We start from the raw sequence: 18,143 nt of genomic DNA on the forward strand, positions 1-18,143 counted from the left end.
TTGTGCTGCGTAAAAATGCATTTCAGGGTTTGTATATTACTCAGAGGAATAACTGCAGAATCTTCCCCCTTTACATAATCCTATTTTTAACAATAAAAGGAAAATCATGACGTCATGATGCCTGTGGTTCCTCTGGTGTTCTTTGTTATCAATTAAACAATAAACTAGAGGTTTTAATTTCCCAGTCCCTGGGGTATTTATTTACAAAGCAACCTGCATTTTTACCTTCATGCAAAAATATTGCATTATTTACAAAATGAATATTAAAATAATACAATTAGAATGAAAAGTGGTTTCCTTTGGGGTTTTCTTGAGAAAGAGAGTGAGACAATGTTATCTGCAAAGCTGATTTGATATTAATGCATTCTGCTAATCAAGTTTATTTTCTGCATTGACTAAAGTTAATAGTAATCCTTTAATTTGCAAATATGCAGTTCTAAAAATTGCATTTCTGAGTTGATTGCTGGTGGTTATGCTACATGAAGTAAGCTCACTGCTGAATAGATTATATACACTCACTCTAGAAGATGAAATGATCCCCAACCCATCTTTCTTGCAAAATTAGTAGAAATGCTGGTTGCTATTAAACCCGATCAGCTGGTATCACAGCAGGGGACTTGTGAAAAAATTACTTAATATCTCTTTGTTTACAGTCTTCACAGAGGTGAATATATTTAAGATAATTATTCAATGGCTAACTAGCTACTGCTAGCTACTGATGTTATCTATTTCTGTTTAAAGAAGTCGCATTTTTTAAAAAACCTATGCCACACCAAAGATTTTATTTTTCCCCCTAAGAATTTTATTTTCCGTGTGTGTGTGTGTGTGTGTGTGTGTGTGTGTGTGTGTGTGTATTTAGTGGATACTCCTTTTAATGCTTAAGCTGCATAAGCCCAAAATGTTATATTGCACAGAGGCAATTTGATCATTCCTGCAGTTTCAGAAAGCATAGCATTGTGTAGAACTAAATTTTGATTTCTTAATCAGCCACTGATTTATAAGACAAGTAGGAAACAATTCACTTTATGAGTGCCTCAATTTCCCTTTTAAAGCAGCAATTAAACCTTAATGGGACCACTGTGGATTTAATTAAATAGATTGGAACAAACTTAGATTAAAAACAGCGACTAATCTATAAACTTCTATTTTTTATTGTTATAGGAAAAAATTACTCCAAATGAGCAGTGGGAAAAACATGTAAATATAATGCTCTTAGATGTACATGTAGTGCCTGTTGATTTTAAGGGAGCCATGCAAATGTATGTGAGTAGAATTTGATTCTGGGTCTCTTCAGTTGCTCAACAGTTTAGTTTTTTAGTTATATTTATGTTTCACTGTATCCTTCAAACAGCTCCCATAATGAATGTATTTCATATCTTGAATCATTAAACTAGTTTTAAAACTGCTTTCTCTTTCTTTCCATATGTACCTGATTGGCTAACAATATAATTTCATTATCTAGGCAACCTCTAATCTAAGACCTATTAATTTTTCTTGCCTCTGATATATGACTTTCAACTGGAAAAGAATCTTTTAAAAAATATATTGCTCTCCAAGCATCACTCTAAGGAGCAGAAGGTAGCTGAATTGCCTATTATTTGGGGGTTTGGAAAAGCAGCTTAATGATATTCATATTGGAAATTATTTACCCAGAGAGTTATAACTTCTCTCTCCAATATATTATTAGCTGAACCTCAGCTCAACTCTTATTTTAATGGAAGAACTTGTGCTGTCTTTTTGTGTGTATTTGAGTTACTAGAATTATTGATTTTTTTAAAAGGCACAATTAAAGCAATTCATTATTACATAATAATTTTACAGTTATTTATTTTATTATTTGTTGGGAGTTAGAAATGGTACGTTTTTGTTCCCACTAAATCCCTATACCTAGCACCGTTTCCAATGCACAGTGGGGACTCAACAAATATTTGTTGGGCAGGTGGAGGTCAGCTCTTGTTGCCAGGCCCTTGCTGCATCTGCATAACTATGTGAGCTCCAAGTGTCACACTCCTGTACCCCACTTTCCACCCTGACAAATATCATTTAAGGTCCAATGGGAGAAAAGGAGCCACTCTATTTAAATCAGGGGCAATTTAGTACAGGAAATGGGTTGCACAGGTGCCAGAAGAGCGGAAAAGATAAAAAGAGGATGGAAGCGCTAGCTGGTTTGGCTCAGTGGATAGAGCATTGGCCTACGAACTGAAGGGTCCCGGGTTCGATTCTGGTCAAGGGCATATGTCCTGGTTGTGGGCTTGATCCCCAGTAGGAGGCATGCAGTAGGCAGCCAATCAATGATTCTCTCTCGTCATTGATGTTTCTATCTTTCTCTCCCTCTCTTTCCTTTCTGAAATCAATAAAAATATATTTTAAAAAAAAAGAGGATAGCAAGGCAACCCAAAAGTTAGCAGCAGCAGGAAGCCACACCCCTAGACTGGAGGACAAAAGGAGGAAGGGGTGTTAACAGAGGTCAGAGCCTGGGAGCACCTGATAGAACCTGAAACCACAGAGGACCTGTCTGATGGACACTGACACCAAGGAGGCGGTGCAGCCATGGTCAGGGAGGCGCCAGAGGCAGAGAAGGAAGCGAAAAGTGCTCTGGCTTCTCCCGTCCTCTGCCCTCCGATTTCTCATTGGAAAACCCTGCAGAATGCCCCTGACATGGGAGCATAAGGAGAGTTGCCTGCACTTGCTCCCCTCCCTTCCAGCAGCAGAGCAGGGAAGGGGAGGAATGAATCTGAGAACAACAGGCCGTGGTGTGCTCCACTGCCAAAGGAAGATGCATCAGGGATAATGCCAGTTTTGTGCTTTCTATCTCCCACTTCCGTGTCCCTCTCTGCCAGTTATTCTGCCTGGTTAACTCCTACCCCAGGATGATTTCACCAGCATCCTTCCTCCTAAGAGACCCCTTCCTGAAGCACCTGATAACTCAAGATCAAGCAGCTGGCCTACATTTCACACTCTGCTTGCCCAGCCTTAGAGAGATAAATCCAATCCATCAGAGCTTTAGAGCTCATCCACCAATCTCCCATGTGATTTCATGCCAAGAACTGGGGGATGATCCACTGAATTTGGGGTGGAGAGAGCATTGTGATCTTGGTGAACAAGGCCTGTGCCCAAGCTATTAGTGATATGATTAGGGCAGCCTATGCTTTACCACAATTCTAGGCTTACACTCGTCTTTTTAAATTGTTTAATTATTTTATTTATTGCTGTGACATTGGTTAATAACATTATATAGGATTCAAGTGTACAGTTCTATGATACATCATCTATAATTGTATTGTGTTTACCACCCAAAGTCAGATCTCCTTTTATACCATACTAGAAATGAAATTCGTACATGGGTAGGGTCCCTAGCAGCTGCCGGCTGCTGGCCAGGGCTTCCCTTCCCTGGCTGCCAGCTGCCGGCCAAAGCCTTCCTTCATTCCGTGCTGCCCACTGGTGGTCAGTGCATGTCATAGTGAGTGATTGAATTCCCAGTCGGTCGAACTCCCGAGGGGACACGCTGCATATTAGGCTTTTATATATATATAGATATTTGACCCCATTTACTAACCCCCATCCCCTTTCCCTGAATCTATGAGTTTTGTTTGTTTGTCTTATTCGTTCATGTGTTGCTTTCAGCTTTATATTCCAACTAGAGGCCCGATGCACAAAATTCATGCAAGAGCCTCAGCCCTTGCAGCCCCAGCTTTGTCCTAAAGGTCATCCAGATGTTCGTTCCACTGTTCAGCCTTCCAGTCTAATTAGCATATTATGCTTTTATTGTGATAGATATGAGTAAAATCATATGGTTCTTGACTGTTTCTGTCTGACTTATTTCACTTAGCATGATATTCTCAAGATCCATCTATATTGTCATAAATGGTGTATTTCATCCTTTCTTATGGCTGAGTAGTATTCCATTATATAGATATATATATATATATAGATATACACATATATATATGTATATATATCTGTATATATATACACACAGATATATATATATCTGTATGTGTATACAGACACACACACACACACACACACACACACACACACACACACACTAGAGGCCCAGTACACAAATTTGTGCACTGGTGGGGTCCCTCTGCCTAGCCTATGCCCTCTCGCAATTTAGGATCCCTCAGGGGATGTCGGACTGCCGGTTTCAGTCCGACATCCCTAGAGGGATGTAGTAGTGCATGAAGTGGCAGGAGGATGGGGAGGAGCCCGAGCCTGGGCTGGGCCAGGCACCATGCTGCTCCCGCTCATCCTGACCCTCCTGCACCTGCCGCTGCTGCCACTCAGTAGTGCTGCCGTGGAGGCGGGAGAGGCTCTCACTGCTGTAGCTGTGCTCGCCAGCCATGAGCTCGGTGTTTGGCACCCCTCAGTCAGCTGAGCGGTGCTCCCGCTGTGGGAGCGCACTGACCACCAGGGGGCAGCTCCTGCATTGAGTGTCTGCCCTGGTGGTCAGTGTGTGTCATAGCAATTCGTTGACTGGTCGTTCAGTCATTTGGTTGCTTAGGCTTTTATATATATAGACTAGAGTCCTGGTGCATGGATTCATGCAGTGGTGGGGTCCCTTGGCCTGGCCTGTAGCGATCAGGCCAAAACCAGCTCTCTGACATCCCCCGAGGGGTCCCGGATTACAAGAAGGTGCAGGCCAGGCTGAGGGACCCCACCAGTGCATGATCGGGGCTGGGGAAGGACCATGGGAGGGCTCCAGGGCCTGTCTGGCCCATCTTGCCCAGTTCCAATTGGCTGGACCCCAGCAGCAAGCTAACCTACCGGTCAGAGCATCTGACCCCTGGTGGTCAGTGCATGTCATAGTGACTGGTCGAACAGTTGAATGAATGGTCAGACACTTAGCATATTAGGCTTTTATTATATAGGATATATATATACACACCATATCTTCTTTATCCAATCATCTGTCAAAGGATACTTTGTTGTTCCCATGTCTTGGCCACCATGAATAATGCTGCAATGAACATAGGGGTGCATATATTCTTGTAAATAAATGTTTTCAATTTTTTGGGGTTAATACCTAGAAGAGGGGTTGCTGGATCATATGGTAACTGTATTCTTACTTTTTTTGAGGAACCTCCATCCTGTTTTCTGTAGTGACTGTACAAGTTTACATTTCTACCAGCAGTGAATGAGGGTTCCTTTTTCTCCACAACCTCTCCAACACTTGTTATTATCTATCTTATTGATAATATAGGCTTACAGTTTTCAATGAGGATTTTTTTCCCATTGGCAATCATTGGTCCTTTACACTTATTTTATGATTCATCAGTGAGAGTTTAATTTGTGTTATGAAATAAAGACGAACTGCAAAATAAATATGATCATTATTCATAAAATCGTTCACTAAGCATCTGCTTTGTGATAACTTCATGATATTAAGGCAAAGTTTCTGACCCTTAGCACGATTGACATTTTGGGCTCATCAGTTATTTGCTGAGGCTGTCCTGAGCATTGTAGAACTTTCAGTAGCACTCATTGCCTCTTTCCCACTAGACACCATTAGCACTTCCCTCCCCACTCAAGTTGTGACAACTAAAACTTACTTTAGACTTTGCCACATGTCCCCTGGGAGGTGGAAACCACCCCTGGTAGAGAACCACTGTGTGAAGGGGAATACAGTTATTATGATCCCATTTTACAGGGAAAGAAAATAAAAGTCAACAATGTTAAGAGGGCATACCAGGTCTTCTTATTCCTTAAGTTTTTACATAGGCTATAAGTCAAAGATTAATAGGAAATTCTTGGGATGAAAAATTTGCTGGCCTGGGGCAAAGTCAAAATTGGGACCCAAAATACAAGAAGGAAAAACTTACTATTTTGAAATTCTTATCTAGGTCCTAGAAATTGAAACAAGACTCTTGATTTGGATAACTGAGAGGTTGTGGAACATTACCCTAAGAGCTGTACGTTGCAAGAAATGTAGCCCGGGATGATGAGGGACAGCCCTGGGATGTGCTTAGCAGGGAAAATAGCACTGGTGGCTTTCCATCTGGCTTTGACTTAATGACTAAATTATTTTAATTTTCCCTACATTTTAAATCTCTGATTTCTTCAAGACAAGAACACCTTAATTTCCCTCATCGCATCTGTCTGCTCATTAATGTGCATGTTTTCCTTTGTCAGCAGTTGGCTACCAGATGAAGTTTAGATAAATGGTCGTCAGCTTACCTTATAGTTGTTTTATGATGGGGTTTGGATGGAAGAGTTGCAGCAGATACTCCAAATAAGAAGGCTGCTCTCTCTGTCTGTGGTTCATTGAACCCATATGGATCAGAACAGCTGGAAGGATAGATTTGCTACCCGAGGCCAACAATTGTGTCGCCAACCGTGACTCCCACTTGCTGACCCTTGTATAATGCATTGCACTTGAAGAAATGTTGATCACTCCTTTCCATTTTGTGATGGATGGTGTTATTTAAGACTGATAGTTTTGTAAATCGTTGGTGACTTTCCACATCTCACAGATGTGAGTGAGGCAGATAGTCAATAAATAATGCCATGTTCTAGAGGAATGTGCACTGCTCTCCACCATGTGGGCTAAATTGTCCTGCAGGTGTGAAGGTAGCTCAGACCTGGAATGGAAAGTCTTCTAGAAAAAATCGGTTTCTGGCTGGTATGCATCTTTCCAGGCCTGTGTTGTAAGATTGCTTTGTACGAGATGCTTGATTCCTGGACTAGCTCCTGAAAGCACCTGTATCACCTAGAATGCTAATCTGTGGCTAGCAGAGCTAGAGCAAAGCTTGAGAGAACAATGCTCTACTGACTTAGATTCACCCACTCAGGCTAGGGTGGTGGGTGCCACATCAAAAAAGGTGATTTTCTTTGATCGTGTAACATCAAGTGAGCTATCCACAGAGAGTTGTCTGAAAGGTCTGTCATGGTTGACATTATTAAACTTTTAGATCATCCACATGACTTCCCTGGCACTGAGTCCATGCTCCCCAAGCAACCCTCCATTTACAACGTGGCCTTCCAAGTAGCCCTGTCTCCAAGGAGAGTATAGGGCAGACAAAGCAAAAGTGGTTGTTCCAGTCATGTCCTAGTCAATATACATGAAAGGCATATCTTTCATTATATGAATGAATAAAGCATAATCAAGTTGAAAAAATGAATAAATTCAGTTAAGTAGCTTTCACTTTATAAACAGGTTGGATATAGTCCTTACATTCTCGATACATTCATTTGTACAGGAAGAGGAAAAATGAAGCACCAGAGTGGTTTCAGCACTTCGTCGGATATCCTTTAGCACAGCTTTCCAGTGGTTGTATGGTGTTTTCTCTTCCCGAGCATGTGGTAAGTTGCCTCTGGTGAGACCCATTTTTACTACTATTTTTGTATCTAGTCTAGTACACAGTACAATGTTGGGGACATACTTTACATTCACTTTAAACATTTCACTTGTTTTCTGACTCCCCTAATATATTGAATTGATTAATTAAAATAAAGAGACATTTATACAGATGGAGAACAGTCTACTTCAAGTACAGTGGAGTGCTGTGAAATAATGACTTGGTTGATTTATAGCAAGAAGTACAGTGGTGCCACCTGTAGTAAGTCTCCGTTACTCTGTAATCCATGATGCCTTTTTCTAAAGAAGCAATTATTGTGAGTTCCAATATATGTGTGTGCCTTAAAGAGCAACAGTAGAGGTTATGGCTGTGTTGAAAATATATAAAGAAAGAAAATTCTAAATGTATCAGGAGGGTGGGTGGTTGAACCTACCGGCAATGCATTTATGATCTGAACTCCTGCTGTTCTATTTGGCTACTCCACAACTTCACTAACAGTGACGAGTTCTGCCAAGAGGATTTTTTTTGAATAATTTTGTCCTAGATGCTGGCATGGACATCACATGACTTTGAGGACAGAGAGGGCCAATTCAAATAGGAAATTTTCAGAGAAAGAATAAACTACTGTTGGTTAAAATCTGTATTTATCCCCAATTTTGCTGGTTATGGATGTATGTTCATTTATTAAGGGATTCACTTCATGTTGTTTGAATCTTGAGATTTTTATGGCTTCTTGGCTTTGAAGTACTGTTTTAGTCTTTCTGGCAACCTTTGACAAGGAGCTCATGTGTGTGCACTGCACCTGGAGTTTCCAGTGTACTACTTGGGTAGTAACTCCCTGTATCAGTCTCTTGTGGCTGCTCTAACAAATTGCCACAAACTTGGTGGCTTAAGACAACAGGTATTTATGTTCTCCCAGTTCTGGAGGCCAGAAGTCTGAAATCAGTATCCTGGGCTGGAATCAGGCCGCCGGGCAGTGCCCCTCCAGCGGCTCTAGAGCAGAGACTTGATGTTGCCTCTTCTAGCCTCTGATGGCTGCTGATTCCTTGGCTCATGGCCTCATCCCTCCACTCCTCTCCTCCATTGTCACGTTGCCTTCTCCTCTTGTCCATCAACTCTCCTCTGCTTCCCTCTTCTGAGGATACATGTAATGTCGTTTAGGGCCCACCTGTGTAATCCAGGATCACCTCATCTCAAGACCTTTAATTTAATCACATGAGCAACATCCTTTTTGCCCTATAAGGAAACATTCATAGGTTTAAGGAATAAGAATGTGGATATATTTTTATTTTTTTTGGTAGGGGTGATTATTCAGTCCACTTGAATTATTTATTAATTGATACATCACTTAAGTTCAAAATCCTTTTTCCCCGGTACTTATAAGACTTTATTTACTTATTTCTAATATTCCATGTTACTTATAAGAAGTCCAATGCCAGTTTGATACCATTCTTTAGTAAGTAATCTTGTATTCCCTGCCTCAAACACGCATAGACATACCAGAAGGTTAAAAGGTTTTCCTTTTATTCCCAAACTAGAGGCCCAGTGCACGAAATCACGTAGTAGTCCACCGCCCTGCTGCGCTCGCAACCCCACCCACCTGTGCATGCCCTGCCCACCTGCCTGCCATTGCTCGCAGCATTTGAACTCTCTTAAGGATGGTTGGGAGGGAGTTTCCAATCCCACTCCTTTTCCTCTAATGGTTTTCCTGCCCCTCCCCCCTTTCCCTATGCTGGTCAGGAGAGCCTCTGGCTGCTCCCCCTTCAAGGGCTAATCAGGGGAAAGAGCCTTTGACCTTGGCTATAAAAGCACCTGTCTAATCACTGAGCCTATTAGGCCACCCGGAGTCCAGATGCATGTTACTTCAAATAAACATTTTTGGGGTGTGTGTGAAAATTTAGGTCTCTGATATTGAGAGGAAAAAACTATTGCTTTAAAATAATGATAAGACTTATTTCAAATTCTGTAATGAAAGTATGAAAAAAAAAACAACCCTTACATAAAAAGGCTGCAAAGATGTTATTTTACTGTGAAGACAGTAATAACTGAAAATAACAGGTTTCTTTTAGGCCACATCCTAAAAAGGTACCGTATTTTCTGGCGTATAAGACGACTGGGCATATAAGATTTTCCTGGGTTAAAAAGTCGTCTTATATGCCAGAAAATATGGTAAAAGCTAAAGGAGTTCATCAGCAAACCATTATTACAAGAAATGTTGAAGAGTACCGTATTTTCCGGCGTATAAGATGACTTTTTAACCCAGGAAAATCTTATACGCCCAGTTGTCTTATACGCCGGAAAATACAGTAGCTGCTTTTTTATGTCTTAGGCCTATACAAAGGCCTTAAAACACCCCTAACCCCTGCCTTCTGAAGATTTTAGGTTAGCACGTTTGTCTTAAAATCTGTGAGGTACCTAATTTTTAAAAACAACCAGCCACACCCCCTTCCTCAACCATATTGTCACATCATCCAAGTTATACTTTATAAACAGCCTTGATGTGCTACACACGTGCAAAAAGTACACAAAGTGGGTAAACTACTTTGCCTTAGAAGTATATGTTTAGTAATCACTTAGTTACATTATTTCATTTTTGTGAAATGAGAACTCATCGACCAAACCTTTCAAACAGACCCACCAGATGATAAATATCACCATATGTTTGATTCACAGTACATTTGGGCACAAACACCTCAATTACACCTTTGTGTTTACTATCAAAAACCTTTCCATGTGTGCATGTTTTCACTACAGATCCCTTGCTCTGGATTACATTTTGAAAACTGCCTATTACAGATAAAGCACCTTTCCAGGTACGCTTCTGAGAAATAGATGTAGTTATGCACACAAAGGTGTGTGCACACCTTTTCATGCACAAATGTCCATATGATGCCTGCGCTGGGCTCCCAGCACATGCCCACCGTGTGTGTGCGGCCACGCACCCAGGTCCCAGCATAAACAGGCTGCCCCCAAACATGCGGGAGCCCTGCTGTCCTCCCCAGCAGAGTTAACCAGCATCATTACACCAGCTGCGGCTCAAACCTCTCCACCCCCACGGGGCCTGGGGCCTGGGGCCACGCGGCCCACACCCACCTGAGCTGCTCTGCCTGAGGCTCTGTGTGGGGTGGGGGTGGGGGCAGGGTGGCCAGTGCTGGGAGGTGCCTCTGAATGCCAGCGGGTCTTTCTTTATTTTTAAAAAACTGAACTGCACACACCTGCCCCCCAGCGCCTCCCTGGCCTGGGCGAGGGGCCACCAGCAGTTTGCAGGCTGGCTGTGCTCCTGATCATGGCGGTAGTCCCCTCTGGGGCACTGGGCCAGCCTGGGCGAGGGGCCGAGGGGGTGTGGGAGGGTGGATAGCTGCCCCACCCTCAATCGGGGTGGGAGAGGCTGATATGGTGGGGCCAGGGAATGGGCTGGGTTTGCTGGCCGCAGTGGGCGCCATAGCAACCGGTTGTCTGGTCATTAGGGGCATTATGGCCACTGGTTTTTTATATATATAGATGTTACAAATTTCTTCTTTTTTTAAAAATAAATATTTATTGTTCAGATTATTACAATTGTTTCTCCTTCCCCCCCCCCCCATAGCTCCCCTCCACCCGGTTCCCACCCCACCCTCTGCCCTTACCTCCCCACCACTGTCCTCATCCATAGGTGTATGATTTTTGTCCAGTCTCTTCCCGTACCCCCCACACCTCTTCCCCCTGAGAATTATCAATCCATTCCCATTCTATGCCCCTGATTCTATTATATTCACCAGTTTATTCTGTTCCTCAGATTTTTAATTCACTTGAGTTTTAGATTCACTTGTTGATAGATATGTATTTGTTGTTCATAATTTTTATCTTTACTTTTTTCTTCTTTTTCCTCTTTTTAAAGAATACCTTTCAGCATTTCATATAATACTGGTTTGGTGGTGATGAACTCCTTTAGCTTTTTCTTATCTGTGAAGCTCTTTATCTGCCCATCAATTCTGAATGATAACTTTGCTGGGTAGAGTAATCTTGGTTGTAGGTTCTTGCTATTCATCACTTTGAATATTTCTTGCCACTCCCGTCTGGCCTGCATAGTTTCTATTGAGAAATCAGCTGGTAATCGTATGGGTGCTCCCTTGTAGGTAACTAACTGTTTTTCTCTTGCTGCTTGTAAGATTCTCTCTTTGTCTTTTGCCCTTGGCATTTTAATTATGATGTGTCTTGGTGTGGTCCTCTTTGGATTCCTTTTGTTTGGGGTTCTGTGTGCTTCCTGGACTTGTAAGTCTATTTCTTTCACCAGGTGGGGGAAGTTTTCTGTCATTATTTCTTCAAATAGGTTTTCAGTATCTTGCTCTCTCTTCTTCTGGCACCCCCATAATTCTGATGTTGGTATGCTTGAAGTTGTCCCAGAGGCTTCTTACATTATCTTCAACTTTTTGGATTCTCTTCTCTTCTTGCTTCTCCGGAGGGGTGTCCTTTGCCTCTTTGTATTCCAAATCTTTGACTTGATTCTTGCATTCCTCTAGTCTGCTGTTGGGTCTCTGTATAATATTTTTTATTTCAGTCAGTGTATGTTTAATTTCTAGTTGGTCCTTTTTCATATCCTCAAGGATCTTGTTAAATTTATCGGCCTTTTCTAGGAAATTCTTGAAAAACCTTATAACCGTGGTTTTGAACTCTATGTCTAGTCATTTGTTCTCCTCCATTTCTTTCATTTGTGATCTGTTTCCTTGTCTCCTCATTTTCGCTGCTTCCCTGAGTTGGTAGGGTAGCTTTGTGTGCTCAGTGTCCTATATGGTTCAATGGGTCAGCCTCCCAGTTACCTGAGGTGGACACTCTTGGTGCACCCCTTTGTGGACTGGGTACAGCCTTGTTGTAGTTAAGTCTTGATTGTTGTTGGTATCACTGGGAGGAATTGACCTCCAGGCCAATTGGTTGTGAGGACCCGCTGTGTCTATAACAGAAGAATTGCTGTGCTGGAGACACATTTATGGGGCAGGACTTGTTCCAGTAGGGCTTTGGTGCTCACTGAGTCTGCCTCTTGAATGTGTCCCTTATGAGAGTAGTTGAAATCTGGTGTCGTCTCACACAGACCACTAGATACACTAGTTTCTGGATCTCCAATGGGGTGCAGGTCAGCTACTGTCTGAGGCCACCCAGCAGGATCTACAGCAAGAACTACAGTTTTCTCCTCTTTGCTTGGGATTTGGCAGTTTTGGAGCAGTCTGACTGGAGCTGCAGTTTATTTGGTTAAGCTGCCACAGGGAAGGCCATTTATATGCAAAAGCCGCTGTGTGGAGCCTGGGCGGGTTTGTAGAATTTGCGGGGCGGGGTCTCATGGCGTCACTAGGCTAGGGCGTGGCAAACAGCGATGGCTACCAGCCAGCCTTCTCTGCCTTTCTGCGTTTCCAAGTCCCCGCGTCCTGCGCTCCAGCGCAATAAACAATGATTGCTGGGCGCACCTCTGCAAAAAAGTCACCCTTATTTTCCAACCTGATGGCCAACAGTCCAGCTTCTCCCCATAGGCGTCTTGGGTCCCTCGCGTATCCCCAGAAACTGGATTTCAAAGTGATCGGGAGCTTGTCTCCCTTCAGGTTGAAAAAAAAGTCGCACGCCCAGTCGCCCGCCACCAGCCCAATTCGCGTGCCTCTGTACCTCAGCTTTTCAGCGTTTGTGCTCCTTTCTCTTTCTTTCTAGTTGTAAAACTTCCACTCAGCCAGCTTTCCCGTGGTTCTGGGTGATAGACATTTTGTCTTTTAGTTGTAGTTTTGAAATTGTTGTGTGAGGCGGCAGTTTAGTTGTTACCTTTGCCGCCATCTTGGTTTCTCAGATGTTACAAATTTCTTAATCTATTATGCCACCACCCTCACCTCACCCCCCAATTCTGCTGTATATTTATAAAACATTTAGCATGTTCTTTCTATTTAACCACTTAAATCTTTCTTCATTTCATGGAAATATACTCTTTGGTATTTTTTTTATTTGTTTTCCTCTATCTTCTCTGTTATCTTTTTAGAACTCTTATTAGATAGATTTTGGACCTCAAACTACCATCCATGACTCTTAATTTTCCTTGAAACTTCCCTTTAAATTTGCAAATCCCTCCACTCAATTCTCTAGCTTTGTATAGTGAATTTTAGTCATGTCATTTCTGATATCCAGTTTTTCTGTTTGAATAACTTTTTTATATTTGCTATTTTATGTTTAATTTCTGGGAACTCTGGATTCTTCCTTTAAAAAATGTATTTTTATTGATTTCAGAAAGTAAGGGAGAAGGAGAGAGAGATAGACACATCAATGATGAAAGAGAATCATTGATTGGCTGCCTCCTGCATGCCCCCTACTGAGGATCGAATCCGAAACCTGGGCATGTACCCTTGACCGGAATTGAACCTGGGACCCCTCAGTCTGCAGGCAGATGCTCTATCCACTGAGCCAAACTGGCTAGGGTGGATCCTTCTTTTTTATTAGTAGCCTATTACAGTTTTATGGCTCTGATGTCTTGAATCTCTGACGATTTTAACTATGCTTTTAGAAGTTCTCTTCTTTTTTCTGCATTAATCTGTTTCCACTCATTGAAGTGTCATACAGAAAAAATTGGGTTCCTACTGCACTATTATTATAAAGCCACATGATAAGAACCTTTCCATGACTTCCACACTTAACTACACCAACCTCAGAACTTGGGAGAAACATGTTTGACCTCAGATAAATGAAGTTGTCCAAATGCTACAAAATATAATGACTCTAAGATTGCTCACAGAAAGAGTGAACTAAAACAGTCCATTTTCAACTTTCTGACGGAGAGCTTACCCTGCATGCTGAAGAGGGAGCGGAGGCCCGGAGACAATCATCTGCATTGGGTTATGAGCCTTTTGAAAGCTGATGATCACATTTTATCCAATGCTATATTTGTAGCATTTGGCACAGTTCTGGCCCATGATTGTTGCTCAATCAATATTTATTAAATAAAGGAATGGACAAAAATATGGAATTCCAAGTTTGGCACAGATTATCACTTGATTTATATTGATTGCAAAATCTAAAGAAAATGAGGGCTTTTTGGGAAGAACATTTTATTTCATACTTTATTGTTTGTAGCCTTATATAGTTGGATTGAAGTAAAAATATTTTAATCAGAGGACATTTATAGAGGGCTCCTGGACACTTGAGAATGACCACAGTCAGTAAAGAGCACTTTCTCTGCCTAGCCATTCTCCTAGAGATAAGGCAGGGGACAGACTGCTTTAATGCCCCTCACGTTTCCATGCCTTTTTGGGAGCCATTTCTTCTTTCACAAGGACCTCTTCCTTCTGGCCCATCCATCCTTCCCTGACTACTTCAAACCACATTGATCTCTCCATATTGAGGCACTATGGGACTTTTCATGTGTATCACACCATTTAGTACTTCAGTTATATTGAACAAATATTTATTTTCTCTGTACTTGGCTCTGAGCTAGGTTCCAAAAGTGACACAAAGATGAAAAAAACTCACAGTCCTACTTTCAAAGAACCTTCAGCCTGGTAGGGAATTTAGTATGTAATAAATAACTGTAATAAAACGGAGCAAGCAAGTAACACGGGATTAGTAAAACAATGCATATGGGAAGTTCAGGGTGGGGAGAAATATTATTTACTTGATGTTGCTTCAGAAGGTAGGTAACTTTGGCAATGGCCTTGGAAATTGGACAAGATTTTGTCAGGAAGCAATGAAGTGCCAGGGAGGAAAAGAGGGCAGAAAGAAGCAATCATGTATAAAATGCTCAATTAAAACTACAAAAGGCAGAAAAAGAGCAGAAGACAAAAATAGGAACAAAGAACAAGGGTGACAGATAGAAAATAGTAACAAATATGTTAGCTATTAATCCAACTATTCCAATAATCATTTTGAATGACAGTGATCTAAATGCACCAATTAAAAGGCAGATTAGAATATATCAAAAAACAAGACCCCATTATATGTTGTCTGTAGAAACCCACTTAAATATAAGACACTTATAGATTAAAAATAAATGGATAATGAAAAATATACCATGCTAACACTAATGAAAAGAAAGCTGAAATAACTATATTAATTTCAGACAGAGCAGACTTCAAAGCAAGAAAAGTTATCCAAGATAAAGAAGGGCATTACATAATGATAAAGGGGAAGGTCAAGTCTCCAGGAAGACATACAGTCCTTAATATGTATGTACCTAACAACAGAGCATCAAGATATTGTGAGGCAAAAACTGACAGAACTGCAAGGAGAAATAGATGAATCCACTATTATAGTTGGAGACTTCAATATCCCTCTATCAGAAATAGATGAACCAGCAGGAAAAAAAAGCATAATGACATTGTTGAACTCATTAACACCATCAACAAATTGGATATAATTGAGAAATATAGACTTCATTCAACAACAGGAGAGTACACATCCTTCTCAAGCTCATATGGAACATTCCACAAGATAGACCACATTCTGGGTCTTAAAACATAAGTTAACAAATTTAAAAAGAATATAAGTCACACAATGTCAGATCACAATAAAATTAAACTAGAAATCAATAACAAAGAAAATTGAGAAATCTCAAAATACATGGAAATCAACACACTTCTGAGTAACATAGGTCAAAGAAGAAATCTCAAGAGAAATTTAAAAAATATTTAGAACTAAATTAAAATGTAAACACAATTTATCAAAATTTGTTGGATGCAATGAAAGTAATGCATAGAGGGGAATTTATAGCATTAAATGCATATGTTAGAAATAAGAAAGATCTAAAATCAAAAAGCTTGGTCCAGGAAACGATGGCTGATGAAGAGGAAGAAGGCAAACAGATCTTGCAGAAATTGCAGGAACTGGTGAATCAACTCTATTCATTTCGAGATTGCTATTTTGATACACACAGTGTTGAGGATGCTGGGAGGAAGCAACAGGATGTGCGGGAGGAGATGGAGAAAACCCTGCAGCAGATCAAGGAAGTAGTGGGTTCTGTCCAGGGCAAAGCACAGGTTCTGATGCTAACTGGGAAGGCACTGAATGTGACTCCTGACTACAGCCCTAAGGCTGAGGAGCTTTTGTCAAAGGCTGTGAAGTTGGAGCCCAAGCTGGTGGAAGCCTGGAACCAGCTGGGGGAGGTGTACTGGAAGAAAGGGGATGTTGCAGCTGCCCACACCTGCTTCTCAGGAGCCCTCACCCATTGCAAGAACAAAGTCTCCCTTCAAAACCTGTCAATGGTGCTTCGCCAGCTGCGGACTGACTCTGGAGATGAGCATTCTCGCCACGTCATGGACAGTGTCCGACAGGCTAAATTGGCTGTGCAGATGGATGTCCACGATGGCCGCTCCTGGTATATTCTGGGGAATGCATACCTTTCTCTTTACTTCAATACTGGCCAGAACCCTAAGATCTCCCAGCAAGCCCTCAGTGCCTATGCCCAAGCATACATTTGGCCTGGTGGATTCAGATGGCCCTTGTTGTGCAGTGATGGTGTATAACATGGTGCAGAGTTGGGGAGTGCTCATCCGGGACTCCGTAGCCATCCCTGAGCCCAGCCTTCGGCTTCACGGAATTCAGCACAAGGGAAAGGACTATTCCTTTTCCAGTGTCCGAGTAGAGACGCCCCTCCTGCTGGTGGTGAATGGGAAGCCTCAGGGCTCCAGCAGCCAAGCTGCTGCCACAGTGGCATCTCGGCCACAGTGTGAATGACCTCACTTACCCTGCACGCTGAAGAGGGAGCGGAGGCACGGAGACAAGCTCAAGGGCACTCCTCAGCTGGACCAGCCGCATCCAGTGACTCAGCCGGAATGGGGGGGGGGGGGGGGGAGGAGCATATTTTAGATAACTTTTCCTTCCTCTGCCCTGTAAGACTCTTTGTGTCTTTTCTTTCTCTCCTGTTATCATGTTCTAGCTCTCTCTGGGGCCACACATTCTCCTGGTATATCTCTCCCGCCTCTTTCATTGCTCTTCTATGTTTTAGGCAAAGAGCATGGAATTGGTAGAAGTGTTGGGATCTTGCCATGGGACAGAGTCCCCAAAGTTCCTGTTCTTGCCTCCTTCCTGAGCATCATGTGTACATATCATTTCAGTATTTATTGCTAAGGGAGGGGGCTTAAATTTCTAATGGCTTGGTTTTTGAGCAATTTTTATTTTTATTTTTAAAATTTAGATTTATCCCCTTCTTTGGGGCTGGAAAAGAATTAAATTTGTTTGGAAATAAAATAAAATAAAATAAAATAAAAAAGCTTACACCTTGGGGGGGGGGGAGGGACAAATTAAATCCAAAGTAAACAGCAGAAAATAAATGATAAATACTAGAGCAGAAATCAATGAAATTGAAAATTAGATCACAATATTTTAAAAATCTATAAAACTAAAAGCTGGTTCTTTAAAAAGATAAATAAAATTTATAAGCTGCTAGCCCCAGGCTATATGAGAAAACCGAGGAACAAATCATTTACATCAGAAATGAAAGAGATGACAGATCCCATGACTTTAAAAAGATAATAAAGGAAAACTCTGAATAATTCTATGTCCACAAATTTGATAACCTAGATGATATGGACCAATTTCTTGAAAGACAATTTGCCAAAACTCAAACGAGGAGAAAATGACAATCTGAATAGGCCTACATCTATTTTTAAAAATTGCACCAATAGCTTCCAATACAGAAAGCACCAGGCCCATATCGGTGCACTGGTGAATTCTAGCAAACATTTAAAGAAGAAATTTCCTCAGTTTTCTAAAACCTCTTTCAGAAGATAGAAGCAGAGGAATACTTTCTAACTCATTCTAAGAGGCCAGCAATAGCCAGAACAGAACATTATAAGAAGGAAAATAAAAATCAATATTTTTCATTAATGTAAAGGCAAAAAATCCTCA

The 18,143-nt window shown here is 41.6% G+C and overlaps 1 protein-coding gene across 1 annotated transcript; it reads left to right on the forward strand.

Annotated features, from left to right (window-relative positions):
• The first annotated feature begins 16,066 nt into the window (after positions 1–16,066).
• Positions 16,067–17,005, forward strand: LOC129148993 (tetratricopeptide repeat protein 5-like). The gene is given in 2 exon segments (XM_054715524.1): positions 16,067–16,703; positions 16,705–17,005. Coding segments are annotated over 2 exon segments (900 nt in total). The 5' UTR covers positions 16,067–16,069; the 3' UTR covers positions 16,971–17,005.
• Positions 17,006–18,143: the final 1,138 nt, after the last annotated feature.

Source organism: Eptesicus fuscus, chromosome 5 (genome assembly GCF_027574615.1).
Source record: "Eptesicus fuscus isolate TK198812 chromosome 5, DD_ASM_mEF_20220401, whole genome shotgun sequence".
Classification (NCBI taxonomy): domain Eukaryota; kingdom Metazoa; phylum Chordata; class Mammalia; order Chiroptera; family Vespertilionidae; genus Eptesicus; species Eptesicus fuscus.